The sequence below is a fragment of the Borostomias antarcticus genome (assembly GCF_949987555.1).
Source record: "Borostomias antarcticus genome assembly, chromosome: 2".
Lineage (NCBI taxonomy): Eukaryota > Metazoa > Chordata > Actinopteri > Stomiiformes > Stomiidae > Borostomias > Borostomias antarcticus.
Window position 1 is genome coordinate 39093663 of NC_140235.1, and position 12383 is coordinate 39106045.

General features: G+C 42.5%; 2 protein-coding genes across 3 annotated transcripts in view; both read left to right on the forward strand.

Moving 5' to 3' along the window:
* tbca (tubulin cofactor a) overlaps positions 1–2703 on the forward strand; it is a 10470-nt gene extending 7767 nt beyond the window's left edge. Inside the window, exons 3-4 of the mRNA XM_084452295.1 lie at positions 1559–1645; positions 2527–2703. Of these exons, the coding sequence (XP_084308421.1) occupies positions 1559–1645; positions 2527–2607 (168 nt within the window). The 3' untranslated portion in view covers positions 2608–2703. The remainder of the gene's footprint in view (positions 1–1558; positions 1646–2526) is intronic.
* Positions 2704–7666: 4963 nt separating this feature from the next.
* On the forward strand, positions 7667–11722 carry otpa (orthopedia homeobox a; the record flags this gene model as incomplete). 2 transcript variants are annotated; one of them, XM_084451791.1, is made up of 3 exons in its annotated part: positions 7667–7742; positions 8281–8672; positions 11201–11722. In XM_084451791.1, 3 exons carry the CDS (start codon positions 7667–7669, stop codon positions 11720–11722), a joined length of 990 nt encoding a protein of 329 aa, XP_084307917.1. The 2 variants fall into 2 exon arrangements, with proteins under 2 accessions (XP_084307917.1, XP_084307918.1); XM_084451792.1 differs by having other exon boundaries at positions 7667–7703.
* Between the last annotated feature and the right edge of the window lie 661 nt (positions 11723–12383).

Here is a 12383-nt window from a genome sequence, read left to right on the forward strand (position 1 = left end):
TGTCTTTGTAGATACAGCCTAGGCCTACACTACCAGGGGTGTCTGTCTGTCTGTCTGCTGGCCTGTCTGTCTGTCTTTGTAGATACAGCCTAGGCCTACACTACCAGGGGTGTCTGTCTGTCTGTCTGTCTGTCTGGATGGCTGTCTGGCTTTCTGTCTACCTGTCTCGTCTGCATCTGTCCATCTCTCTGTCTACCGGCCCGTCTTCCACATTTGTAGCGTATAAGTGTGTGTGTGTGTGTGTGTGTGTGTGTGTACACTTGTGTTAGCCTACTTTGTGTGGGCTCGGGCGCAGGTACACGATGAGCCCAGGGTTGTGCGGGCGTGTCTGAAAGTGTTAGCCGAGTCCTCTCCGCTCTTCAGGGTGCCCGTCAGGCGAATTCCACATTAGCTGCTCCTTCGAGAGAAACCCAGACTCGAACGCAGTTCCCCTCCGGGCGTAGTAATACCTCTGGACGCCTGATCACGCCGGGCGTAGTAATATCTCTCTAGGCCTGATCACCGTGCCTCAGGTTGGGGGGCTTCTCTCCTCCGACAGGTGTGCAGTCGGAGCGAGGAGGACCCCTGCTGCCCAATTCTCTGCCCGATCAATAACTCAATTTTTCATGCAACAAGCTTGTTTTGGGATGTTAACCTTTGCAAGGCGTATGTGGGACGCCCAGCACTACTACAAGGAACTGTCCACCCAGAACCTGAGTTCAGAAAAGCAGAAGACTTGTGAAATATACAATATTTAATAACTTCAAGCCAATATTTTAGCATTAAAATACAATTTGACTTCCAAATAATTTCATGTAATTAATCAATGTATTTGGCCCAAGTATGGAAAAGTATCATATCCAGACTCTGAGTACGTTGCGTTTCAAGAGTAGTTTTGTGCAGTGCAGCATAACTGTTGAATAAGACACAGTCTGTGCAGCTGTTTTTGCTTTGATATTGTTGTTGTTGTTGTTGTTGTTGTGTATCTGTATGTACAGAGGGTATGTGGGGCTATAAAGAACATTTTTGTTTATTCACTGTCTGTAATGTCTGGCCATATGAGCTGGGAAAAGCATTTCATCACAATCAGTTTTATTGCCAAGTAGTTTTTTTTACACACAGGAATTTGTTCTGGTCAGTTGTGGTTCTTCCTCTCTGTGGAGAAAGATTGAATGTGTTCTGATGTCCTGTGTGATGAGGGTTCTGTGTGATGAGGGTTCTCTGTGTTCTGATGTCCTGTGTGATGAGGGTTCTGTGTGATGAGGGTTCTCTGTGTTCTGATGTCCTGTGTGATGAGGGTTCTGTGTGATGAGGGTTCTCTGTGTTCTGATGAGGATTCTCTGTGTTCTGATGTCCTGTGTGATGAGGGTTCTCTGTGTTCTGATGAGGATTCTCTGTGTTCTGATGAGGGTTCTCTGTGTTCTGATGTCCTGTGTGATGAGGGTTCTGTGTTCTGATGTCCTGTGTGATGAGGATTCTCTGTGTTCTGATGAGGATTCTCTGTGTTCTGATGTCCTGTGTGATGAGGGTTCTCTGTGTTCTGATGTCCTGTGTGATGAGGGTTCTCTGTGTTTTGTAGGTGGAGGTGCTGCAGGAGGCCATGATGATGGTCCCCGACTGTCACCGTCGCCTGGCCATGGCGCACGCCGACCTCCTCCAGATACTAGTGAGTCCCCGTCAGGACTGTCTGCTCAGCAGCGCGTGTGTGTGTGTGTGTGTGTGTGTGTGTGTGTGTGTGTGTGTGCGTGTGTGTGTGTGCGCGTGTGTGTGTGTGCGCGCGCGTGTGTGTGTGTAGTAGTATGGACATAGTGACAAGCTCTCAAGGCTTTGCCTCGGTGAATGTTGCAAGTGAAAGAGGGAGGAAGACTTTGGCACGCACACACACACACACACACACACACACACACACACGCGTGCATGTCTCGGGGTCCTCAGAATTAAAGGCGAGCAGAAGCCGGGCATCTGTCACCTTCAGAGACGCGCGGAGGGGAAGAGAGAGCAGGAGGGAGGAAACCCAATAAGACTCTCTACCTTTCCTCGCCTGGCTCTGTCACACGCGCACACACACACTCACACACGCGCACACACACGTGTCTCATCTAGTTCATTAGCACTGCTGTCGCCGCAGTGGCCGCCATAGGAACCCAGCAGCCCTCTATTAGCACAGATGTGACCCAGTCAAACCCACACAATCTCTCCAGCACCACCTCTACTACAACGGGTTCTGCTACGCGACGCCACACAGGCCTCTTCCATAACGTTAATTTTATCGGAGTGGGTAATGTAAAGGTCACCATAACGTTAATTTTATCGGAGTGGGTAATGTAAAGGGTGGTGTTTTGTACTTTCGTTGAAGCTACATTTGAATTAGCTGCTTTGCAGAGGAGCGGAGTTGACCTGCACGATGAGAAATGTACGTCTACAAACGCAGACTTGTGGTAACAAAGGAAACGGGAACAAAATGCATTTTGTCAATTACACGCGAATGAAATCTGCACCGATGTTTGTTTGTTAAGATTCTGTGTTGTTGTTGTTGTTGTCTTCCAGGAGACTGAGGAAGACATGGCTGAGGCAGAGGAGTACAAAGAGGCCAGGACCACATTGGACTCGGTGAAGCTTGAAGGATGATGTTCTCACTGCAAGACGCGCTACTTAAATGTCCATTCCGTTCGCCGGGGCTTGTTTGGAAACGCAGAGACAAATAGAATCATTCAAAGTCTCTTTTTTTTTGCCCTTTTTTTTTTTTAAGTTGTATTTATTTAGCAAATAAACATGTTCTGTATCTTACAATGGAAGGTGTCCCTGGCTCATTCATATCGTATTGAATACTCTGTGGTTATTGGCACAGCAAGATCAACCTTGTATTGTGATATGAATTATAGCCGTTATAATTCATTTAATTCATACTGTATATTGTCTTTTTTTTTTTTCAAATGATTGCTTTGGCCCATTTTTAATTATTTTTTTCTCAGACCTGAGAGAGCAAGAGAGAGAGAGAGAGAGAGAGAGAGAGAGAGTGAAAGTTCAGAAGGATAACGGTGGTCTGGGTTCCTCACAGGGCTGACCGTGAAGACATCGACCTCCACTGGCCTCATCCGGGCATCGTCGCCCCTGCAGCTGGGGCGTTGTGTTGGTTGTAGTGATGGACGAACCAAAACTCTTCCACAGCTTGTTAGTGCTGTGCGGCTGTCAGAGGTTTAGTTCTAGAGTTTGATGCCTTGAAGTCAGTCTGGCTGCTCACAAAGGAATTTTCGAATGTAATTCCACATGTTTTGGGAGGAATATTGTGTCCAGTTAAAAAACATAATTTTAATAGGTTAACTGTGACCATATTAGCCCCAAGTCACTAGGACAAACTCCTACCTTCGGGTCCACAGTATGGGGTTAAGCCCAAATGCTCAGTAGCCAGACAAATTAAGGTTACATTTGGCTTGATCCTTATTTTACAGATTTCGATAATTATCGGGATCACCCCAAAGTCTCATTACCACTCTAATGAGGCGCCGCTACTCCGTGACATCCAACCGCTCCATCTCGTTAGGGAAATCGCTCTTCAATGCTGATTATTTTATTTGGTACCATAATTATATTTCTTTCGGATAAATCACGGTCTAATCGAGTCCGCGCAGAGGGCAGCGCGCTAATTGAGGCATGAGATGCGGTGGCGCGCGCTACCTGGATTTGTGGCCGCAGGACGCGGTGACGCACCTGATGGATAGACTTTCTCTCTCCTCCTCTCCCCAGAGCTCAAACACAACAACTTATTACTTCTAATCCCCCGACTGTCACCAAATCACCTGCACGAAACAAGAATCTAATTTGTTAAACTGGCATTTCTGCAGATGGAAGATCGATTTTCTCCTTAGAATCCTCTAATTGAGTGAATACAAACGCCCGATGAATTATATTCACCCGTGGACCTGGCAGGGAAGAGAAGAAAAAAAAGTCAACAAAAATCATCCTCCGTGATATCTCTCCACACCACGGCCCGAGAAATGAAGGCACACGTGAGAGAGAGAGAGCCACGGAGATGATGGCAGCAGGAGTCGAGCATGAAACTCCCTGTAAATGAACACCGAGGCCCCATGGAAAGAGGTGTAGCCTATATGGAAATCTCCAGCTCCAATACTGCGTAGAATTACATTTGTTTTTCTTCAGGTTTTATTAAAAGTCACTCCTCATCTCCAGAGCGCGTGAAAATGTCTACTTTCCACTCAGATGCGCCACATTAACTTGCAGGGGGCGAATTTGTTTGTTTGTCTATTTTTATTTATATGCTGGATAAGATTGATGTGGGCTTGTTAAAGGAATCTCTGCCTAGGAAAGAAGCGACTCTGCTTTTGGAGTTTACTCTAATTACAGCCTTTCCAATTCAGCGAAACGAAGACCTTCAACTGACACACGCACGCGCGCGCACACACACACACACAAACTCTTCTACAAAACGTAAAAGTGTGCATATATGTTTTCATAGTCTAATATTGGCTAACTAGATCAGGCTATAGAATCGACTAACCTATTAGGCTATAATAATTATTAGTAGGGTATAGCAGGCCTAGTAGGCCTAGTTATAGTAGTAGTAAAGTAGGCTAGTAGTTATCATCATCATCATCATTTTTATTATTATTGTTATTGTTAGTATTAGGCCCATTATCATGCCTTTTACTTTTCTTATTCTTAAATATTATTTATATAGCCTATATAAAGCTGTGATGGCAGTTACTCTAGTCTTTTTATTATTATTATGATTATTATTATTATTATTGTTGTTGTTGTTGTTGTTATTATTATGTTATTATCTATTAGGAGTAGTATTCTATTATTTGTATTGTTTTATTATTGGTGTAGCCTAATTATCAGACTATTATTATTCGTTCTATCTGTATTGTAAGGCTATGTTGTTGTTACTATTGTTACTATTATTCTAGTTATTATCCTTATTTATGTTTATTATTATTATTATTATTATTATTAGGCTACACCATTGTTTTTATATTTGAGTCAGTGGTTTATTGTCTGTATTATCCAGACATGGTGTAGGCTACTCGCAGCAGGACAAGAACCATTTGGATAGATAGAGGTTAGGACCTGTTTGTTTGAGCTATAGAAAACGGTTACATTTCTTCACACAAATAAATTCAATACAATGTTTTATTTTACTCCACGTTTTCCAAATAACGCTTGAAGTCCCAGAGCTTACAGTTGTGAGGCAGGTATTGGCGTAGCTAGATTCAATCTATAGGTATTGTGCGAGGTAACCTGGGTAAATAAATTGTATTAGAGGCAGCCAATGTGTTCTCAGGCACTGTTGTCTTCCTTCTCTGTCTGTGTGCAACAATCTAAAACCTATTTATTAGGGAAAAATCACGTCATCCACCGCGAAAAAAGCCTTTCATTTGCCCTTTACGGCAGTGCATATTAAAAAAGATATCTCAAATATCAGACAATTTAGTAGGCTATGGGGTCACTTTTGCCACAAATCTGAAATTTCATACATTTGTAGCCCATTTCTTATATCCTGCAAGCACATTTATGTGGCATTCTCATGTCTTGAGACGTCCTTCTGGTCGTTTCCCAGGTTAAATATGACCTGGCGCTACGAGAGGAGTCATTCACTTTTGTTTGTACAGCAATAAAAGCCTGAGCTATTGAAAAGTCGTAAAATGGAGCGCGCAATCAATCATTGCGCAATGGCGCTGTTCTGACCGAGTGGAGAAGACCAAACAATGTAATGATTTTAAATGATCGTTATGGTTTCAGCGCACAGCAAGCAGAGTAAACGGACACTTATCAAATTCCAACTCATTTAAGAATGTAACAGCAACATTAGACTACATTATAATAGGCCTACTGGATACAGACGTCTCCTTTGAATAAAAGGTGGAAGAAGATCAACAAACCCAGACTTCTTGAATTACACACTCTCGGCTCCAGCGCTTTAATCCACATTCTCTGACATTTCGGATATGAAAAACGCACGAGGACGGCGACTGTTTCCCCAATTGAATCCTCGCTCTTCTTCCTCCTCATTTTCAGCCCCGGCCGTGAGAATTAGGCTACATCAGCCCCCAGTCTCAGAGCATGAAGGATTGCTACTGACCCCGGTGTGTCCGAGATCCTCTCGCGCTTCCCGGTCGGTATAGTACCACCAGATTGCCAACAAATAAAAGATGAGCAGAACCAATTGAACCCGGGACTGACACAGAAAAGACCCCGAAGTGCCCCAAGTTTACGCTCGGACGCGTCCTTTGTGCGACTTCAGAAAGGGACCATTCAGTCCCTAACAAATGAACTGGCTTTCACAAAACGCTCGAACATCTGTCTGGGGCCTGTTAGATTTTTTGTGTCCTTATATATTTTATGAACGTGGTGTTTGACAAGGCGTTATTGTGCTAATTAGGTTAATGGTGGTTTATTTACTGAATACAGAAGAGACCTGTTACCTGCTTTGGCTCACTGAAATGAAAAGCCCTAATTTGGACAGATTGGATGAAAAATCAATAGGCTACAATGGAAGCAGTTGGCTAACTCGAAGAGTTTAAAACATGATTATGTTTGCCTGTGGATCTGATCTAGCGACATCTAACATTGCACGTCTTCTGGGGCTCTCCTGTCTTCCTTTATCAACGGAGAACATTCAGCGCTCATGTTCTGCACAACTCAGTTTCCACTTTCCGCCGAATTATGCACTTAATTTGCTCACATATCATTTACAATAATTCCCTGCTGGCGTGACAGTTGAGCCTAAACAGTAGTAAATCACCTCTAATTTATACAGAATTTACTGTAATAATCGTAATAAAAAGCTTATAGATTTGGCACTAATTACATAAAAGCCTAATGATCTTGAAAATTACTCTGGTAAGAAATATATCGCTAATCTAAACTTTGTTGTTGGCTGACTAGGAAATCAGGGACATTAGGGGAGGTTCACTTCTTTTCAAAAAGGCAGAACTTGAACACGTTTAAAGGAGGTTGGAAATGTCATATGGAGACCATAAGAGAAAAGATAATCTTATAGGCTAAGTAGCCTATGAAATCCAAACCACTGACCCAACCAAACACAAAGTAACTAGGCCTACTAACCTGTAGCCTACATGATTTGTATAAGCGGTTGTCTTCATAGTGTTTTGATTAATTTGAGACAGCCATATGTTAAGGAACAGACTGTCTTGATAGACGCTAATGGGAATATATCCCTCATTGTTCAAAGCTGGGTCCAAGTACTGTAAAGACGGAGGCATTGACAGCATGTTCAATTAAACAAATATTGTGATGATTTAGGCCTAGGCGACGATTACTCAAATGAGTTAAAGCTTTCGCAGATATTAAATCAGGTGATTTTATTGGATATAATTTGCAGTTGAAATCAAACCCAACTGCAGAAACGAGGAGAAATGAATATGTGAATGTGACAGGATTGGAGAGCTGGAGTGTTTGTGTGGAGGTCTGGAGGGTGGCTGACATATCTCGGGCGCCCATTCTGATTGGTCCTCGTTTGAAGAGGCTCATGGGTTCATTCAGTTATTAAGCGCCTCCCCGTTTCTCTAAAGGACATTATAATGCAAGGAACCTCCTTTTTAACCACAAACCGAATTTGCTTTCATTTAGGCTATATATATTTTTTAAATAGGTTAAAGTCATAGAGATTTTTTTGGAATAGCATTTCGCCCTGGAGCGGTGCGCTATGCTATCACATGCCGACCTCCTGGATGCTCGCCTCGGTGAGTTATCGTCACCAAACTCCGGTCTTCAACTCTACTGTAAGCTGGAGGCACTTCTAATCTAAATCAAGCAGAGAAAATTGTCAATTTGTTTCTTACTTTATCTTAATGTGATTTAAGTGAACTAATTCATTGAAAAAGTAATTATTATTATTATGATGATGGTGATTATTATTATTATATTACTGCGTAATTTGATTTAACCGTTTTTTCAAATAATGATGAGATCGAAGGGAATTAAGTGGCTTTTTAACGGGAAGATTAAACCGTGTCTGCTGTTGTGCATGTGCTTGCTGAGCCTAGCTCATACTTACGTGTCTGGGTGATTTAGAATGTCGCCTATTTTTCATCTCAGTTATTTGGCTTTAGCATGTTCTGTGATTTGGAGAGATTTTGTAAAATGACACGGACTCTCCACATAGGCTAGGCTACGAGTCTGACCGTATCGTGTTTATGTAACTTCCATAGCTAAACTGAACTGAACATCTAACCATATTCGTTTCCCTCCCTGTAGCAGGATAACTTGATGCTGAATGTATCCTACTGTAAAATCTCATACGATGTTGTGCCTGTCCAGGGATGAAGGATGCTACGGCCGAGCTTCTAGGCCACAGGGAGGCTCTCAAGTGTCGGCTCGGCGGCGGGGGACCTGACCCCGGCCACTCCGGCGAGCTAGCCCCGGGCTCCGACGCCGTGGAAGGGGCGACAATGCTCCCGGGAGACGAGATCAACAATGGATCCAACCCTTCCGGCGTGCAAGTCAACACTAAAGAGCAGGAGAAACAGCAGCAACAGCAGAATAATCCCAACCAGTCTGGAGGGCAGCAAAAACAGAAGCGGCACCGGACCCGTTTCACTCCGGCCCAACTTAACGAACTGGAGCGCAGCTTCGCCAAAACGCATTATCCAGACATCTTCATGAGAGAAGAACTGGCCCTAAGGATTGGCCTGACGGAATCTCGCGTGCAGGTAGGTCTGGAACGTTGTGGGCTGTCAAAAAAAAAGAACTATGCTTACAACACAAACATAACAAAATAATGATAATGACCTATGATTGATAATTCCTTGCGATAGTGTTTAGAAGATGTTGATACAATAAATCCATTGGACCGTGTCTATTCTGGTAAAAAACACAAACACCTAGGCCTATGCGTCCTTCCTGTCTCAAGCCCGGAAACACAAACACGCCTATACAGCGATAATATGCCTACATGGCAGCACTATTGCAATGACTGGTAATTATAGCATCTGAAAATGTAAAACGGAATTATCTAAATCATAAAAGAGATTGACCTATTAATGAAGGCCTATGGTAGTCTATGTAGCATTCTGTATCTTAACCAAAACGTCTGACGTTTGTAGATGAAAGATGCCACGCCTTGCTATTTAGGACAAGCCTGCTTGTTTTTAAACTGTTAAATATAGGCTACCATGGAACTGAATTCGACTTTATGTTTTGACGCTGTTGTTTCTGTTCTGAAATTATATGAATGTTCATATTTACATTTATTCAATGCGCCTAATATGCGTCCGTGAGCACGCGCTGTCCATGGTGCTGAAACGAACGCGTCAAATTCGGTGCTCTCGGACACGTTGATCCTCTTAATGGACCCATGCACTGTTGTAATATTAAGACCAAATCATACTACTTTCATCATGATTGTTCTTATGATGGCTCAGAAAATTACATTTAAAGACATTTAGGCTAGAAACAGAGGAAAACACGTATTCTTGCCTTTAGTTCACGTGATAGGCCTAATAGCATAATTTGAATAAATACTGAGAAATACTTTACACAAAATATTTCCATGAACTCATTTGGGCTGACAATTGAGTGTGGTCGTCTTTTGACATCTAATTCAGCTGCATGTTTAGATGGTACTGATTTGTATCATCATAAAAATATAATATAATGTCTCATAGGCTCATGTAGCTTTGTCATACAACGTAGTTTAGTTTTCTCTAAAGCATTAGTGTGGTTTATGCCTGAAAGTAATAAAATTAATAATATTTCATATTTTTAAATTAGCTACTATTTGGAAAATGCCCAGCATGAATGGAATAATTGTATTTTTACAATAGGGTCATGATATTAAGCGACACAATTTGATAGTTCTATCTTTTTGTTAAATTTCCTGTCTGTTCGTGCATTTTCGTGCATAAATGAAAAGTGAAAAATGAAATGATTCTAACTTTATTATTAACTTTATTACCCCCTTATAATTAACTTTATTACCTATAATTAGGCTAAATTAAGGCTATTTCACTATGATTAGCCTACATATATTACCCTCGTACTGATATCAAGAAAATGCTGGTTTATGGAGGAGCAGAACTGATAACAACAGATAGAATCTTATTTTCCGTCGCATCCGTAGCTCGCCCAATTACCACACTATGCTTAATTCGAGAATACCTCGATGTTTTTAAGTTCTGATGTTTTGTCATTCACAACACACTCGATATCAGGCCCATAACCAAAGTTTATTATCATCATCCAATTTCAGAATAATTAAGGCTATTAGACCTACGGCAAATGCTTATTAACTAGCAATGAAAATGCAGCAGAATATTTCAACACTAAACAGTAAAACCATTACCGCATAGAATAACTAGGCTATCCAAAATAAGAATTGGGGAAGTAACGAGCATTAAAGCTCAATAATGATACCACATTTCCAAGGATAGAAATACGTGGAATGTTTTGAATGAGAGGCGCAGTTCTCTTGTGAAATGGGCCTGTCAGTGGCTTACGTCTTAATGGTGGACGCAGTGAGAGTGTACTCTGTCTTTTAAACGGAATGAGAAATTGCATTTTCTTTCCTTTGAAGTGTAATGCATTTTAGGCCGGATTTCACGGCTGGCTGCGCGGGGAAGAAAGAGAGCGAGATTGGGGCTCCTAATATATCCGTATCGTATAGCCTGCGAGGCCCCAGTTTCTCAACCAAATCTTCACATTAATCATCTGCACCTTGTTATATGGCTACTATGAGATCTATATATAGCCTTAACCCCTAAACCCATAAACACTGCGTGTTCCATTACAGTGGTGATCTGGTCATCTTTAACATTATTCTATTATTTTGTGCACATTAATGTTGATCTAAAGGCTACATATTTTAAACGGCTTGAAAACTGCCTATAGCTATAGGTCTACGGGCTATCGACACCAACCAAATGTTGGTTTAAGGAAATAAAGAAATACATGTCCACATTTTAAGTTTCAAGTTGGGTGTTATTTGTTTTATTTGTATTGTATTGGTGAAATGTCTGTACTATAGAATTTGAAATATAGAATTGGCCTAATAGGCCTGCATAGCGATTCGTTTAGGGCTATGTCAAATTATTTTGACGCTTGAAGTCCTTTAGGATGTATGAACACATCTAGGCCAGCAGGGGCTGATATAAACAACACGAGTAGGGTCATGAGAACACTATAGGACAGGGATGACAATGTAAGCTCTACTAACATTTACTCTCTTCACATCTGTAACCAGGTTTGGTTCCAGAACCGTCGCGCCAAGTGGAAGAAGCGCAAGAAGACCACCAACGTTTTCCGTTCTCCTGGGACTCTGTTACCAACCCACCACCATGGCCTCCCGCAGTTCCAGTCTGCCGCCGCGGCCGCCGCAGCCATGGGCGACAGCCTGTGTTCTTTCCACGCTAACGACACGCGCTGGGCCACGGCAGGGATGCCCGGTGTTTCTCAGCTCCAGCTACCGCCCTCCCTCGGGCGCCAGCAGGTCATGGCGCAGTCGCTGTCTCAGTGTAGTCTGGGCGCCGGGCCGCCTCCCAACATGGGTCTATCCAACATGTCCTCGAACGGCTCCGGGCTTCAGTCACATCTCTACCAGCCCACTTTCCCCGGGATGGTGCAAGCCTCCCTCTCCGGTCAGAACAACGTGACCGGTTCGCCCCAGCTCTGTAGTTCCCCGGACAGTGACGTCTGGAGAGGGACCAGCATCGCCTCGCTGCGACGCAAAGCACTGGAGCACACAGTATCCATGAGTTTCACTTAGTAACACAGGAAATACCGCGCTTTCTTTTACATAATAGCCTTTTATTCTTGTTTTTGTTGAAAACATTCAGTCCAACAAAGGTAGCCTGCCAGAAATGAGGCTATACCAACCAAGAATATGAATGTGTGTAAGTAGAACCACAGGAAGAGACCTCCATAATTTTGGCAATCAGAACAATTATATTAGCCTATAGCCAACCGGAATCAACTATCTGAAGACGGGACCGCCAAAATGATGTAGGCCCAGGCTAATTCAGCTATATGGTTTAATAATTCGCATGTAGGCTATTTATGAAACATCTATTTATTAACATTTCCGTTAATTTAGGCTAGTCCATCTATTGATTTGTATTTATTTATTTGTTTATTTATTTTATCCTATTAATTCGCCACATAGGCTCGTTTTCATTGCCCTGGTCTGTATCATATAAGGCTTCTATTGATGTTTGATTTGGTGACTAACGGTTTCCAGAGGACGTGAAGTTGTATCTCGCTAAATTTGACCATCAGATAAAGTTTTGAATGTTACCAGCTGCACAGCATGCGACCGCGAGGGCCCGAGGCATGCGCACTGCACCTGCAGGTTTTAGACACTTTGGAAGTTTTTAAGAAAATTCAAAAAAAGAATCATTGAGAAAGAGAAGCCGTGAGAATGTTCACAC